Source organism: Eretmochelys imbricata, chromosome 5 (genome assembly GCF_965152235.1).
Source record: "Eretmochelys imbricata isolate rEreImb1 chromosome 5, rEreImb1.hap1, whole genome shotgun sequence".
Taxonomy (NCBI): domain Eukaryota; kingdom Metazoa; phylum Chordata; order Testudines; family Cheloniidae; genus Eretmochelys; species Eretmochelys imbricata.
In genome coordinates this window covers 39057565-39075394 of record NC_135576.1, presented here as the reverse complement: position 1 = coordinate 39075394, position 17830 = coordinate 39057565, and the positions used below count along the sequence as shown (strand labels likewise).

Below are 17830 nucleotides of genomic sequence, written 5' to 3'. Positions count from 1 at the left end.
TATGTAAGTGAAAACATACAACAGTTACTTCAAGAGAAATAGGAAACATGTAATTTAACAGTTTCAACCACCACCAGGAACCAAATACCCAAGTTCTAACCTTGACACCCAGAGTTAATATTTAAAAATATGAAAGACACAACCAACACCAATTGCTCTGAATACAAGTTTTAAATAGAAATATCAAAATAGTTAAAACATATGTAAACCAATTCATTCTGATCCATAGTGGATTATAATCCCATTATTTTTCAGGTTTTATAAAACAGTTTTGCCAGCTATTTAAATGCTTATATGTTCTCTATTTCATGAGTCAATATAAATTAGACATAGTAGTCAGCTGTATATGCAGTATTCAATTTGTGCACTGTATTTGCATAATTACTGGTGCTGTCAGTAACCACCTAGCAGTTCAATTTGGCATACGTATGAATTTCTTGTTTCTTAGCATTCACAAAGCTATGCAAGATTTTATTTTTCCAGTCACCAAAGTGATCATTTGAATGTAATTAACTATTGGCCGCCACCACTACCAACAAAAAGGAAGCAGACACAATAAAGATATATTAATACCTATTTCTGTGATATTTCATTCTATATGCCATTTTCCCCCCCGCCAACATATTTTCATACAATTCCTGAACATATTAGAGGTCTGACACCAATTAACAATGAAAGATGACTTATGTAAATAGGCAATTTATTGTTAAATAAAGCAGGACAAGAGGTAAATCACCTGAATTTTTAGCACATTAATTCAGTAAATGAGCTTCTGATTTATCTGATCAGCTAGCTCTACTAGTACAAATTTAAACTTACTGACAGGTTCTACTGTATCCTTCCAATTAATGTCAGACCTTCTCAGCCATTGCCCATGCATTTCCAATACAAAAATGTCCAGCTATTTCAAAGACTGTCAAGTGCACTGACTTGCAACAAGAAGTAGAGGGCCTTAGTAAAATATAAAAAATTAAGCTCTTCTTTTAGAAGTGTGTGATGGTGCAGATCACTTCACAATTATTTCCTGAAAATCTATTTTAAATGCAGTTAAATGTGATTCTCCTCTGCCACAGTATGTGCTTCAGACTTTATGGTCTCAAATTTTCAAAAAAGAGGTATGTTTTTAAGTTAGTGTATAGAAAGCCTACATTAAGGGAGACTAAACTTAATTGAATTGGAAAGTTAAAAGGCATGCAAAAGGCTTTTCTATCAGTTCGAACAATCACAAAGGAATTCTCTACACTTTAGTTACTATTAGCAGCTACATTCATCTGGTGTGTTCATACAATTTGTGAAATTAAATAAGGGTAACATTATTTAAAGTTGGTGACTACTATTACAAATCTTCCAGACACTGGGACTTTAACAATTCAACCAATAAAACCAAAGCCTATATGAGTATGGCTACATAATCTCAAAAAAGATGTGATGATGCATCATGAGGACATCACATAAATCATGATAATTGGCATATTGCTAGAAGGAGAATGCAAGCCTGAGTTATACAGCACCAGCAGACATCTCCAGTGATCCAGGTCAATGACTGTTATGAAGCCATGTCAAGCGCTAGATACATATCCAATGAAGAGAAAAACATTTAAATGCATGGATAATATTAGACAGCAAACCAAGAGGAAAAACTGAAGGTTCACAGAGAGACTTCCCTGAACAATGAGAGCAGTTATTGCACAGTACTCAAGGATTTGCATGCTGTCAGGCTGACTGCATTCCAGGCAATCAGAATTCAAATTTAATCTGTACTCTTTGTTATGCATGGAAGATTTTTTGAATTTACTAGTTCTTTACAGAGACAGCATATTCATAATCTGAAGACTTGAATTAATCATCATCTACTGCCAGTTCTTCAGGTAGTCAAACTTTTCTCCCAAGCATATCTTCTAAAATAAAAAGTTTGAATACCAGCTACTTCTCCAATTTATCTTAAATTTTCACCAGTATTTTGAGACACAGTTTTAACAATTAAGAATTGTTGTTGCATAACAACTGGATCAGTTAGGTAGATTACATTTCAACACTAACCCACTATGTAAAACCATTTAGTAAAATGGATTATCCTTCACACCTGTAGCCAGTTTCACTGCTATATTTGATTATCTGTTTAGGATGGGGTTTTTTGGCACTGTACAATTAAAAACCTCTATACATATTTCACTTTATCAGGTTATATACATGGAAAAACAGGCAACAACAAATAAAAAGTTCAGTTTGTCTAGTCCTCGGACTTTTCAATAGCTTCTTAATTTTCGTCCACCCCAGAAAAAAAGCCACATGTTTAGCTTTTAATTGCTCATTTCTGAAAGTCAGACTGCAGAGAAAAAAAATGCATCAGCTGCTGACACGACAGCTGGCTATAGTTCAAGAATTGCTACATACCAAAACATCTGATCATATGCAGAGCTGGTATCATTTTCTTAAACAGAATTTCAAAGAGATGGCAAGTTTTTAAAGTGAAAATTGTTTTCTTAGAAAAAACTCAAGCTTGGGAAACATTTTACTATCAATGCAAGTGTCAGCTTCTGCTTATCAAATCTCAGAGTACGAAGTCTGTTTTCAGGGCAATGATTCTTCAATATTAGGAGTGCCAGGGAAGAAGTAGAAAAGAATAATTATAAGTAAACCTTTGAATGCTAAACTATAATAAATGTTAAATATTTTCATCAGGTCAATCCAAATAAAATATATTTCTATAAAACTGATCTATGCATTTTTAAATTATGTTCTATGGAAATATGTTACACACAAATTGTAATTGAGTAAGGTGTTTTTGTTTAAAAGAAAGTATTAGAACTTTGTCTTTAATAGGACAGTGTCACTACTTTTTGACCGACACACTACCATTAATATTTACATTATAAATAAAAGCATAAGCTTTATTTCAGGGCAAAGTTTCTGCACTTTAAAAAATGACTTGAAAAATAATTGGTTTTAGACAGTCTTTCAAATAATTGACCTATCAAAAAAAGAAAGATCTAGGTTTTCCACATTTAATATTCCACTGTTGCAAAGTGTTACACACCAATGCTTTCACAAGAAATAATTCAAGGTTAACAGTACATGTTAAAAACTGTGTACACAGAGAGAGAGAAAACAGCTTCTTTGTTCCCTAATCAAGGACTTACATTCCAAATCTAACAAGGAAACTGGAATACATTCAGATTTTTCTCCCCTTGAGGCAAGAGATATCTTTAAAAATTAGTTAATTGGTTTGTGGTTTTGTACACAAAAATATTGGCCACTACTACTTAACTTGGGTTAATACCCTCGGTGACTTGGGTTCTTTCAATTTAAATTTTCACATTTTCAGGAAATTAGGGCAGTGAGAGTTAATTAAGGATTGTAGATGTTGAGATTAAATAAGTTAAAGCTCTATAAAAACTGTTAAAACAAACTGACATCACATGTCAAAATATACAAGGTAAATATCTTGAAATCAACAAATTATACCTGTTTTTACTATTTGTTTGCTAGCCCATTTGTAACGAGCCTAATTCAAAAACCTAAATCACTCAATTTTTACTCCTATAGGTTCTCAAGGAGCATTTTTCCTTATTTGCCTATCTGTACGTTTCGATCTATGGAAATATTTTTTCACTCATTTGAATGTGTACAGTGAAATTTATGTTTACTGACATTTACGGATAAAAATCTAATCTTCCAAACTTAATTGTAGTCTTAGCTCTAAAACAAAAACAACAACAACAACAACAACAAAAAACAAATAAAACCCCACAGTACTGCATTAAACAAGTTATAGATTACCTCCTTTAATTCATACATTCCTAACCAAAATTCCATCATCAGGCTGATTGCTAGAGAAACCTTGCTTGTATCTGCTGGCATGTCAGCAGAGAAACACTTCCCATTTAAAGACAGTAGCAGATAGTTTAACATGTTCATCCCTTCCCCTTTGTCCCCGGCCACAAAAAAATCACTACATATACCAGAACAATGCTAGAACTTTATCAAAAAGAGTTAGTGAAACATAAGCATTTTGTTCCATACTAAGGACAGTCTTACTTGAGTTAAACTTAAGTAACTCTAAATGAATTAAGAGACTTTTAGATAACCTAAAGAAACTACAGATTTAAAAAAAAAAATAGCAAAATATTACTGCTTCAGCCAACTTTGTTTAAATGAAGAGCATCATGTTTGCAGAGGGATGCATTTCAATTCATAGCACAAAGTTTGGCAACTTTATTAAAAATATATTCAATTTGGCCTCTCTCATCAATTAAAAAGACGTTCAACACAATATAGTTGAAATTCAAACAATTAAAAGTTTCAAACAAGAGCAAAGACATTTGCCTAACTGGTTCTATAATTTAATTGGCTCTATATACATGGGGAACAAAAAAATAATAATGGTATTTTCAATCTAGCAGACAAAGGTATAACAAGATGCAATAGGTGGAAACTGAAGCTAAACAATTTTAGACTGGAAATAAAATACACAACCTTTTAAACAATGAGGGTAACTAGTCCTTGGAACAACTTACCACAGTGTGTTGTGGATTCTCCATCACTGGCAATTTTTAAATCAAGACTAGATTTTTTTTTTTTATTTTAAGATATGCTCTAGTTCAAATAGGAATAAATACAGAGAAGTCCTATAGCTGGTGTTATTCAGGAGGTTGAACTAGATAGCCACAGTAGTCCCTTCTGGCCTTAGAATCTATCAATTTTAGATTGTGTTTTTGAAAAGTTGTCCAAAAGTAGAAAATTAACTAAGATTCTGATCCATTAGATCCATAAAAGCATCTGAAAGTTGTTGGCTACAATTATATTTAACCAGAATTTTACAGAAAAAAGTGACTCGTCTTATGAAGCATTCCATTCCAGGTGAAAAAATTGTAACTCGTGTTTTTGAGAGCAGTGACTAAACTTGGGCTCAGGTTTGTAGTTTTCTTTATTAAGCGTTAGCAATAAAATAAATTACCACAGAAACATCTGAGTCAGAAGAAAAACATTTCATTTCTGTAAGAGAAAAACAAAAAAAAAAAAAAAAAAAAAAAGCGGACCTTTTAAAGTTAATTTAAGAATCCAACTAAATAAATATACACAGAGCCCCAAAGGTTATTTCACATTGAAGAAAACCAAAGTAAAGTTTCTCTGGAGATAATAAGTTACATTTCTCCAACTGCATCTCACTATGTTTCACGGTCTAAAACCCAAGGTTATGCAGTGAAGAGACACACTGCTTGAAGTAACCCTCTTCAAAAGAAAAATAAGCTGGTTTTCTGGCTTACAATATCAACATTAAACAAATCTTAGAAATGTGATAAGCATTAATCACTTAATGCTTCACATTATTTTTTCATCTCCAGGAAGTTCTTCCCTTCGCCTCATCCCCCTGCCATTCATATCTAAAGGTATTACTTCTGTGATTATGATGTCCCCAAGTGTTGCTGTGGAAATTACTGTAATACCTTAAACAGAGACTAGTGTGAGCAAGCAGAAATACAATTGACTTTAGATTAAAACAAATTTAGAAATCAAATTTACATTTCACCATTTATATTTTCCCCTCACTTTTGGCATGTCTTTCAGGTTGGCCAAGTAAAAACTTATTTTCTAGGCAGTCAGTCAATCTGCCTTCCAAATTTTAATATACTTTGAAAATGTGTAATGTTTGGATTGCAAACACTGCTGGACAATATTTAACGATTTAAAATGGTTTAAAGTTAAAATGTTTCATTTCTCTTAGGTTTTGTTTTTAAGCCACCTCTTCTCCCCCAAGCTCTTATCGATGTTCTCTGAGACCCTTTCCCACAGTCTTGAATTATGATTTTTAAACTGACAGCTTCTCCCCACCCCAAGAAAATCCCTTTGAAACAAATTATGCTTATAAATGAAATTAATTACATTGGAATAAATTAAGTTAGCTTTTAAATACACTAATAGACACTCAAGACTTCTGCTTGAAAAAATTCTTATAGCGTTTACAAAATATGTAATTTTGTGCAAAGTAGTCCTTTACAATACAGATGTGAGACAAGGAGCTGCAAAAGTAGGGATTTTTCATAAAAAGGCACCTAATGAGAAATAGTTTTAATAGACTGAAAGCTTCTAATTAATATATAGCTTGAAAACAAGTTGCCATAGTAATAAGTTTCCTTCAGCTTAATGTTCCTACAGTGTATTGACTAAAAATGTAAAATTCAGAAGCAAATATTTTCATTTAATTAGCACTGAAGTAAAATTTATGTGGCTTGCTTAGCAAATCTTCAACCTGTTTGTATTAATACTTGTGTTGCAAGAACGACAATTAGATCTGATATGCAATAAAATGTGGTTTGTCCAATAATTGTGCTTTCAGAAAGCACAACTGTAAAAATGTACAAAGTTTCTATTACTCATACTGCACAGAACGTACGTTCACAGTTATACCGTCACTAAATCCACATTTATATAAGCTCAGTATTAGGATACATATTCTGCTACATTACATGAAGCCAACTCCATTCTCCAGCCGATATAAATCATTGCAGTGGAGTTGCTTGTGCTCTTACACCTTTTTGCTCTGGCAGGAACATTTCAAATACAAAACCCTTACCAGCTCTGACACAATGTTCCCAAATTACACAAGTATTTGGAGGATACTCTGCCATCTAAAAGTTATAGTATATGCCCTCCAAAACAAAAACTCTACCGCAGTCAGAACAATTGACATTGTGTTTCGAAGTACTGGTTTTGATACACTGCTACTTCTAAATGGCTTCCCCAAAAGAGTTATATTTTCAACAGTTTGTATAGCATTTGTTTGAAGTGTGGTTAAGTGTTCTAGGAGCAGCAGTCAAACCTTAAGTTGTATTTATGTATATTTTCTTTCTTCACATTGACCCTTGCCAACATTGCTCAATGCCCCTCCCCTTTTGAGACTATACAAAAAGTTACTCCCCCCCCCCCCCCCCCCTTTCACAACTACTCACTGAAGCCTCTTCTACTGCTGAAAGCAAGTAAAGCAAAGCCCATGCTGGGTGTCTGTCTCCTAGAGAAGATTGCATCTTTTATTTATCGCCCCTTGGCTTTATTTTCACAGTGAATTCCTGGCTTAAATGTAATCAGCCAAGAAACCCTCCCTATGTGCACTCCTGTCATTCCTCATCGCCTGCAAGCAGAATCAAGCACAGGCAAGAGAAAAAAAATTCTCAGCACTGCCATCCAAACCAAAATGAAACTGAATTCTGGTTTTGCCACAAGTGCGGAACCATAGATGTCCTTCAGTCCTCTGGAAAGAAACAGAAAGCCAAAAGGAAGATGAAACTTAATTAAATTTTTTTTAAAAATGTCTCAACGCTGAACCACTCTCTAGGAAGAGGGGAAGGGCACCGAGCATAGAGAAAAAGCAACAGAGTCTGCCTTTGGAAAATACATGACCAGGCAGAAATCACATTTGTAGACTGTATTTGAATTCAAATGAACCACAGACAGGATTAAAACAACTGAATTCTCTCCAAGGATGGCAGTGAGGCAAAATTACATGAGAACCAAAATTACGCAAAAGATCTTAAAAATCTATCGGGCCTTTGGGCCCAGAAACTTCACACCCTCAAATCTGTAAAAACAAGGCATAAATAAAAGGAAAAACTGATCCATTTTTGTTTTAAGTGCTTTGGAAGGAGGGGGAGAGAAGAGAGAGTTGTGAACTATCCTGCTGTTGGTTTCAGTCCATTTAAAAATGTCATCATGTCCATGCTCAAAAACTGATAGCTTGACAGGGAAGAGAAAAGCTCAGACTTAAACTGCATATTGGGGAAGATTATGCAAGTCTGTTTGAGGGAAAATGGAATCGTGCAGCTTTAAGTCATCAGTCCTTCTTTCCCTTTGTCAAATCTTCACTATTTTTCAGGCAGTGAAAAGAAATAAAGAGCCTCTTTTGTTTGGCTTCCCCTTTTCGGAGGCTGGCAGAAAACTGAAAAGGATACAAATAAACATGAAAATGAGAACAAAGTGCCAGGTCTTCCTCCTCCTTCTCCACCACAGGGAATTGCCTCACGGCGATTCGAGATGTGCAACTGGCAAATACACTCAGCTAAACACAACAAAACGAGAGCTCCAGCTCCAGCACAAGAGAACCTCACCCTGCACTGAAGTTTTATTCAGGAAATTATAACCCATCTTCCCCTTCTGTCACACAGCAGCGGAGCCTGGATTGCTAGGTCTGTAAAGCCTCCCCCACCACCATCACAAACCAGGGGGTGGTTCATCCTCTCCCCATCAGAGCAAGCCAGGCAGCGCAGGAGAGATGGGAAATCTACAGCCTTCCCTTGTCGTGTCCAAGACCCACAGGAAAATGTGAGCCTGCCATGTAGCTGCTCCAGCACTCTTATTGATGGGACTAACCCCTCCCTCCCAGCACAGAGCTCCTCTTCCTCCTCCCTTCAGGGGGAGGAGGGGACCCCCCCCCGCAGCCTTTTAAACTAACTAGGAAGGGAGGAGTTAAATAGAAAAAGATCTATCTCTTGGAGAGGGTGAAGAGCAGCAGCAGGCGGCAGCAGCGGGGGTGGGGGTTGTGTGTGTGTGGGGGTGAGTATTGTTCCCGGAGAAGCAAGAACAGCACTTCCCTCTTTTGCTGTTGTCATGAAACGAGGAACAGCTACATCCCAAAGCAACTGGCAGCACCCCATGTACCGCCGCCTCCATACACAGCAGCTCCCCCTCCTCCCAGCCATCGCTCAGTTCCGCCCCCCCCCCCAGTCCTGGCAGCCCGAGTTGGATCCGCTATCTGGCAGCTTTGCTCTCCAGCCACCCCGCATCCCGCAAAGCCAACCGTGGGGTGATTCAAAGGCAGCCCCAGGCTTAGGCTGCAGTGTCTGCCGCAGCTGCCGACCCGCCCGAGCGTCGCTGCCGCTGATCCCCTACAAGTGCCTTTGTTCAGCGACCCGAATCGCTCCGCGCAAATTCGCTCCTGGCGTTTGTAGGTAACAGATCCCTGCCCCTCCCTCCCCCCACGGGGGCTTCTTCTGCTGATTCATTTCCTCGCCCTCCCCGGTCTGCGGGGCAGAGGCGGCGGCGGCGGCGGGTTTGGCATCTCCTCTATTGTGGCCCAGGGTATGACGATGACCCGGATTAGCGGGGGTGGGAGGGGACACAGCGAGGTGGGACTGCACGGCCGGGATTACGGGGGGAGAGGGGACTGGCGGGGGGAGGAGTGTGAAGCGAGTTAAAGGGACGGGACGGGAAGCGTTTGATTAGCCGGGGGTGGAGAGCAAACAGGCGTGATGTGGGGTGTGTGAGGGGGGGAGAGGGCAGATTGAAGGGCAGTTGGTAGGCGGACAGAAGCAGCGTGTAACCTGGCCTTGGATGCCGAGGAGAGGCGTGAAAGAGCCATATAATCTGGCTGCGAGGGGGAGGGGACGAAGAGAGGAAATTACGAGGCCTGGATGGCTGGCTGGAAGCGAAGGGGGGGGTCGGGAGGGGGTCGCTGGGGCACTGAGGGAGCGGAGAGCTGCAGGGCCCGGGCTACGGGGTAGGGTAGCGCTGGGGGGTGGAGGCGGCAGCTGCCGAGGTGAGGTGAGAGGAGGAGAGCAGAGGTGAGGGGCTGGCCGCGGGGTCAGGGAGCTGGGCGAGGGTCGGAGCGGCGCTGTGGCCTGGGCAGGGATCACAGGTGGGTGACAGGCTGGTGAGCGAGCCGGAGAGCCCCCCGGGCAGGATTACAGCGGTGCGGGAGAGGGGCCGCAGCCCGGGGGGCGGGGGCGAGGCTCCGGATGGCCGGCCCGGCTCCCGGGGAGTGACTCACCGACTTGCAGGACGTTATCGACGCAGCCGCCGTCGAGCAAAGCGATGCCCCTACGGAAGGGCAGGCGGTTCTCGTCGGCGGCGGCGTCCGCGGCCCCGCCGGGCGCGGTGCTGGCAGCGGCCCCCCCGGGGGCGGCGGGGTCCTCGGCGCCGGTGTTGAAGGAGGAGTACATGCAGATCTCCCTCTCGCTGCGGGGGAAAGACCAGTACACGATCCTGCGCTGCACCGGCTCCGGGATCCGCTCGAACCGCTCCTCCACCCGCTGGAAGGGCCACTTCTCCGCCACCTTGCGAGCCGCGATGTCCAGCAGGGATTCGGGGCTCTGAGTCTTGCCGAGCGGCAGCAGCCCCAGGGCGGCAGCGGCGGCGGCCGCGGAGGAGGGTCCGGCACAGAGCGCCCCGCTGCCGGGGCCGCCGCCGCCCGCCCGCTGGCCCGGCCTGCACCCCGAGCCGTAGCCAGGTCTGCAGCAGAGGCGCTTAGCGGGGGGAGGGAGCTGACCGCGCTCCGCCATGATCGCGCCGCTTCTAAGCAGACAGCGGAAGTGGCTGTACCCTATAAACGGCACCAGGAAGAGAGCGACCGACAGCCGGAATAGCGGCCCCGCCCATCGCCGCCATGTATGGGCAAGGGGGCGGTGCCTGCTGCCTCGCCCACGGCATGGGGCGGGGCTATGCAAATCAGCGCCTACAAACATAAATAGAACGGGCCCGGCGCTGCAGCCGTGTGCTAGTCTAACTAGCAGTGGGGGTGGGGACCGCAGCCGGGGCGGGGCTTGTTATTCTGAAAGAGGGCGGAGCCTCCTCTGGAGATGTCATATACTCGCAAGCCTGGGCACGCCCTTCGGGGCTGCGCGTGGTGGGAAAAGGGGGTGGGGCAGGCGCCACCGCCTTGGTGACACCATCTAGGGAATGGAATGTGGGGGCGGGGCCGTGGCGGCCTCAACCCGGTCACCACCGCTGGGAAAGCCGAAGGGAGCGGGAAGGAGGGAGGAGTGGCACTAAGCGCAGCAGAGAAATACGGTAATGAAAACGAAGCTGTCGCTGGGCTTCTCTGCGCGTACCCCAGCTCGGTTCCCAGCGGTGGTAGCAGCCCGCCGGCATAGCTCCTACTCGCCTGCCCGGTGCGTGGCAGCTAGCTCCGCCCGCCCGCAGCAGAGCAAGGGCAGCCTCAGTGCTGGTAAGTGCAGGGGTCCCGGGTCCCGCAGCGCGTGCGGACCCGCCAGCCGGAGGCCCCGGGGCTGGACGCCACGTGCCGTGTGGGCGGCGGAGGCGCTAGGGCAGCGGGTGCGTCCCGCGCTGGGTCCGCCTGCCCAGTCTGGCTCGGGTTTGTCCCGCACGGAGCAGCGCGTCCCTGTCCGGCAGCCGAGCTCGGGTCGGTGCTGGAGCAGCGAGCCCGGCGCTAGCGCTGCCCTGCAGACACCACGTCCGAGTTGCGGCTGGGCAGAGCCAGGGCGGGCTGAGGGGCGCTGTCCCCGGCGGGCGGACGCGCCGCTCCCCTGGTGGGAAGAGGTCCGCCGAGTGACTCTTCCTGTCCGCCGGTTACTCTGCGCACCGGATGGGACTCGATGTGGAGTCACGGGGGCGGGAATACAACTGGAACCAAAGCCAGGTCGCGCTAGGCACAGGCTGCTCCGTCAGCACGGAGGCTGAACAATCCCGATTGTACGCGGCTGAGGGTGGCTGCTGGCTGCGCTCCCCGAGCGCCGGAGCATGAAGCCAGAGCACGAGTGCTAATTACGCGATGCGCAGCAAATCCCAGCCTGAGGCAGAGTCCTGGACTTAATTACCTTGCTTGAGACGGCGCTGTGCTTTGCCCCAGCTTCCTCGCTGCAGCTCGCGTTCTTACTCCTGTAGAAAGCACTAGACTGAACCGTGTGTTGTGACACTTAGTACTCCCTGTGAGCGCCTTGTCTCCCCTCCCCACTTCTAGCCTGCGCTGGGACTGCAGGCCCGCTCTTAATACGGTCTCTGCGTGGTGGCCAGGTTATGAGACTTCCGAGGCTACCTTATGTTATGGTTTAAAAGCTACACGCATAAGCAGACAAACGGGACCAGAACGTGCTGGCCTGGTTGTAAAACCAAGTTTTAGCCCTGTTCCAAGGTTTCCCATTTATTAGGAAAATTGTGGTAACAGGCTGCTTGTGGGGCAGTTCCTTCGGTGTTCCTCAGTCTTGAGGGCCAAAGCACAGAGGCAGCACACGTACAAGAAGGGGAGGGGAAACGCTCTAAATCAGAGAAAATAACTTTTGAAAACAAGCCTAATTTTTAAAAGGCCTGTATTGTGCCTTGTAAAATCTTACCTGACCTTCCTCCCTTCTCTTTGGGGGAGAGAGGGCATAAGGCTACTCCTAGCTGCCTAATATTTGTCCCTTCTGTCACTTACTAGTGTTACTGTTGTGTGGGTATAAATGCACAAACTAAACATAGAAGAGACTTGAATGAAAAAGCCTCTCTTTTTTCCCAAAGCAAAATTTGTTACCTACAGAATGTTCTCCTTAAAACCACTAATAAGGACAGGAAATGAATATTGCAAATACAAACATAAGTGACCTACCTCCTATCAGTCACTCCTAAAATAGCTGTTCCCCATGCTGTTGCATATTAAAGCAATTCTCACTTGTAGGTTGGCTTTTGTGGGGGGGCAGGCAGTTACATGTAGCCAAGTAGTATATGAGAAATTCTTTAAAGCATTCTAGGCAGGATGAGTGGTTTTGGGAGTGAGGAGGGGATAGATGTGTCTGATTACGGCTTTCTTCTCTTTCATAGAGAAAAGAACACCTGCAACCTCACTTAAGATTTTAATTTCAAGACCGCTAAAGAGAGAGCAAAAATGGTTTCCTGGGAAAAAAGGCAGATCGTATTTTGAAGAACGGGTGTATATTTTAGAATCAGAGACTTGACAGCAGCCTTAAATCTCATTTTGGAAGAGCACTCTGGTTTCTTCCCCTGATGACTCTTATGGAAATCTATATTGTTCCATGACCCTTTTAGCCTAAGAGGTCAAGATAGCAACCATTTTTCTGTCAAAATCCTGGATGCACGCTGGTGCTGATTAAGGTTAGGTTAAGGCTGTAAACCTTCACATACAGCCCACACTGGAATCAAGCTCTGGCACCCCCAGTGTGATAGGCTTGATGCCACAACCCACAGTGAGTAAATTGAATGCGGTTAAAATATTCTGTTTGCCCTTGTGTTGAAAAGGAACTATAAAAATACTGGTATTAACCATCTGCTGTGGTTAATTTTTAGCAAATGGTTTAATGTGTAATGTTAATGTTGCAATTCCCATAGCGCACAAAGTGAAATATCTTCCACTGTTAGTTAAAATAAACTGTTCAAAACTGTATCTTCTAATCAAATCTAACAACCTTTGTTATAACATTTGTTCCAGAATGTGCAAAAGCAGGCTCAAAAACCAGAATTTGCTATTCACAAATAGTAGCAGAAAGATATCAGCTATCTAATTAGTAGACCAAAGTCTGTTCTTGCCTCAGATAACTTCATTGGGGATGCACAGGTATAAATAAGGGCAGAACTATATCTGAAGTTTACTGTACAATATTTTCATAATGTTGATGTGTAAACACTAGGGCTAATCAAAAATGAGAATTTCTCATGGAAAATTCTGATATTTCAACTTTTTGATCCAAATCAGGATAAAGGGTCAAAATATTGAAACTTTTCTTTCACAGAACAAAATGCTGTAAAAGTTTAATTTTGAAATTCATTGTTTAGAAATCTTCAATCAAAGGAAAACATTTGGACACTTCTGACTTGGAACATTTCATTTTGGCTCAGTTAATCATTGAACAGCATTTGTCTGAACTGCTGTGGGTTGCCTCAGTGGAGTTGTAGGTCAGGTGCTTCATGTCTCTATTCTCCGGTAGGGGGCAAGGCTGTCCAGTCAGAATACCACTCCCATGAGTCACTGCAGCAGTTAAATCAAAGAGCCGTGATAGAATCCTGCACATAGAGGAGAATGGCGGGGGGGCATAAGATACCAGGGCAGATCAGGAAAACAAAATTAAACATTCGTTTGGTTCCACAAACCAAAATATTTTATTTGGGGTTGATAATTTTTGATTTACCTGAAGGACATTTGAAGACTGCATTTTTACATTGATTGAAAATTCCCAATCAGCTCTAGTAAATATTTTTTTTTCTTCCTGATTGTGTTTGACATTTAAAAAAAAAAAATCAGTGGAAAACCTGAAGACATCAGGTTATGCAAGTATCATCTTAATGTTTGTGTACATTATCAATTTCTCAATTTCTTTTGAAATAGCCTTGCTTTAATTTAAAAAACTATTTAGATACTGTGTAGAGCCATAGAAAAATTAACATGGCAAGAACAAATTATAGTGGCAGTAATATTAAGACTTCAAGAAAATAATTTTAGACTAAACTTAAACAGAGCCCATGAATTGAATCAGGCCTGCATAATATATTTATATGTTCTGCATGGCATGTTTCAATTCTTAGCTTTTTTTTAAAGTTTCTAGCCCTCAGGGGCATGAAGAATATACGTTCTGAATGTGACCTGAGTGTAAAGTGATCTTCTTGAGTGTGCAGACAGCATGAATCAACTACTCTAAAAGGTGTGAACCCCTCGCCTCCCACTAATCTCTTTTGGATATTAACGCTAAAGCCTAACACCACTTTAGCAAAGGAACCTAAGGGATTTAGATGCCCAATCCCCCTAGAATTTTAATGGGATTTGGGAACCTGAACACTGTAGGCTGAGATTTTAAGGAATCTAAATGTATCAGCACTAACTATTTCATTGCTTATTTTAGCAGTGAAATTGGGTGAACTGCGAGTTACTATAGAGAGGGACATGCATAGAAAAAACAAAGGCAGGGAAGAGGTAGAGAAACAGAGGGATAGGGAAGGAAGAGAAAAATAGCAGTGGGCCTAAAAGGAAGCCGTTTTCACTGAGTGATGCTGAATGTGACAAGGAATTGAACAAAGAACTAAAATCTTAGCTATTCCATAAAGATCATAATACTCTACCCTCAATCTCTGTGCAAACTTTCCTTTGACATCAGTGGGCATTCAGCTAAGGTTTGAGGAAAGCATGTCATCCTAAATGTTTACTTTGTGCCCAACAAAAATGAAACTTGATCCTGTCCAAAGAGTAAGTTTGATACCTCCTGTTTTAGACCAGTAATTTTGGCCCACTTTGGGGAAGGATCTGCTTTCACCTGTCATGCTATGATGATCTTGTGCTAAGTGCTGTACTTTCTGCTGGGCAAAAGCTGCTCCTAATAGGGTACCCATTTCCCAGGCAGGAAGAGTTAACTGTTACCTGGAAGCAGCTGATCCCACAGCTGCAGAGTCCTGCATGTAGATTTTATAAACTCCACATTTGCAGAACTGGTTGCTACCTGATGGTTGCTCTTTTGTCCAGTCTGTTCCCTTCCCATCTCTCTGCCTTTATACATTAACGGTATACTTGGCTTACGAATAGGTCAATGACTAAGAATTTTTATCTTCTAAATCAGAGGAGTCATTTTATAAGATTACATAAAGTATGCAAAATTCAATAAAAGCTAACACATGCAATCACAGACAAAGAAAAAAATCTTCATTCAAATAAAACTTAAAAGTTGCATAAATCTACAGTTTAATCTGAGCAAGCAGAACTCCCTAAACCAATGGGGAATTTGCCTAATAATCAGCAGCATGATATGTCTCTATTTTGTTAGCCACAATACTGTCTCCAGCAAATCTTCAAATCAAGAGAAACAAACTTAAATTATTTGAGAGCATCAAGAAATACATCTGGGAGACATGGATTGCTTTTTAATGTACCTGTAGAGGAAAATCTTTAGGAAACTCTTATGGGAGACAGCACAAGCATTTTGCCAAATAATTTTTAAAAAGCTTTGACACTTTTAGTAGAGATAAAAGCTGAAAAATAACCAGCTTGTGTGTCTTGGGATACAATATAAAATTCAGAAGAGAATTTGTACCTGCTTGCGAGACTAGTTTAATGAAACAGAAAAAACACTAAAATAAGAAATTACAGTGCTAAAGTGAGAAATATAATTAGGTACTTGGCACATTAATATGCTGCAAATTTTTGAAACAAACTTTAAGTGATCTGGTCATAGAGTCAAATACATCATTCTCCTTAGCTCCCACTCATGTAAATAAGATACCCTGACTTTGATAGTGATTCCCACTTTGCTTTATAATAGCTACCTGTTGCAACATAACCCTCTTCATGGCAGTGGGGTGGGGGTGGGAATTGTCCAATAAACAAGTTCTACTATGAAGATTCAAAATCCGGAAGAGTGACAAAGGTGCCAGCAAGAAATGCGCTTATTTCAAACAAAAACAATGAAATATGAAGGTTATTTCAAACTAAACCTGGAAAAATTCCTAAGCCCATTTAAGAAATCCTACAAATATAAGAATAAATGGAGAAAGTCTGAGTCTATCCATCTGCCACTTAGCAGGAATAGCCACTTTTCATTATGTCCAGAAATAGCTACATATGTTGCTGCCTTAGACTTGCATTTCTTTTCTTTACTGGGAGGGGAGGGAAGGCGCACAGAGCACATGCCACACCTCTTAAAAGGATGTAGCAGCAGCTGTTCTCCTGACATTGTGCCTGAGGCAGCAGGTACAATTCCTTTCTCTGGGGTGGTGAATCTGTGTACCATTCCCATTGCAGCTGGTGGCTTTACAGCTACAGTCTGCCCCCTAAGCATGCAATTCTTCGGCCTTGGTAGTATTGTTCCATGAAATCATTTAACCCTCACTAGAAGTAACTACTGTCTTTGGGTCAAGAGATTACAGTTGTATTGTTTGTAGAACCTTAACTGTGCATTTGTAAGTTTGAGGTTTGTTTTTTCTTCTAACAAACATTTTTGAGGATATGTGGGGAGACCTTAACTGAGCATTTCCTGGGGCATTTTTGTTTGAGTTCAAGTTTTAGAAGGCCCATATTCCAAAAAGATATGGGGAGAAAAACATGATACAGGGCAGCAGCAAGTTTAAGTCCAGCTTAACTAACTTTTGGTAAGATTATTCAGCCAAAGGCTACATCTTCATAGCAACTCAAGGTACCATTAAAACTGTGTTCTGTCAGTGCTGAAGCATCTTTATAGTCTTCAAATAGTGTCACTTCCTACTAGCTGTAGCGCAATCCATGACTAAATTCCCAAGGCTTTTTTTTAAATTAAGCTAGCACATTAAAACTGCTTTCTGTGGGCTTGTCCACACTAACCGGGGGATCGATGAGCGACTATCGATGCAGCAGTGGTCGAGTTAGTGGGTCTAGTGAAGACATGCTAAATTGACCACAGATCGCTTTCCCTTCAACTCCTGTACTCCACCAGATCAAAAAGAGTAGGGGGAGTTGATGGGAGACCATCTCCCGACAACATTGCATAGTGTGGACCCCCACAGTAAGTAGATCTAAGCTACATCAATTTGAGTTACGCTATTCACGTAACTCCAATTGTGTAGCTTAGATCGAATTTCCCCTGTAGTGTAGACAAGGTCTTTGGTATATTTTTAACCAAAAATTGTTGAGAATACCAAAACTGGAGGATGTAAAAAACACTCAGGAGGCCAGAACCAAACTGCAAGTGACCTGGAAAGATTAGAACAATAAGGACCTAAACCAACAAAGGGGAGACTTGGGACTGATATGCAAATCCTACATTCAGACCAAAAATATAACTAAGCAGCTGCATCTAACATTAAAACAAGTTTATTTTTATCTTCTCCCTTTAATTTTTCATGTACCGAATCACCATGCTGGATACAAGGAAGGTGTGGAATTGGGAGGGGCGGTATCCAGGGAAAGATCTGTCTTCAGAAGTGATCCATAACATGAAAGTTTGAGAACCTCTGCTCTAAAAAACAGTGCTGGAATTGCTGTTCTTATCTCAAGTGGCAAAACTAAGACCATGTCTACATGTACAGCACGGCAGCAGTACTGATGCACCATACAGCACATCTGGTGAAGACACTCTGTCCCTTCAGCATAAAAAAAAAAAATCAAACTACTTCCATGAACGGCAGAAGCTGTGTTGGCGGAAGCAGCTTTCCTGCC

At 42.2% G+C, this 17830-nt stretch overlaps 1 protein-coding gene across 1 annotated transcript in view; it reads right to left on the bottom strand.

Annotated features, from left to right (window-relative positions):
• The window catches only part of ZSWIM6 (zinc finger SWIM-type containing 6), a 159824-nt gene extending 149553 nt beyond the window's left edge, over nucleotides 1–10271 (bottom strand). The window contains exon 1 of the mRNA XM_077816905.1: nucleotides 9761–10271. Coding sequence (XP_077673031.1) covers nucleotides 9761–10271 — 511 coding nt within the window. The remainder of the gene's footprint in view (nucleotides 1–9760) is intronic.
• Nucleotides 10272–17830: the final 7559 nt, after the last annotated feature.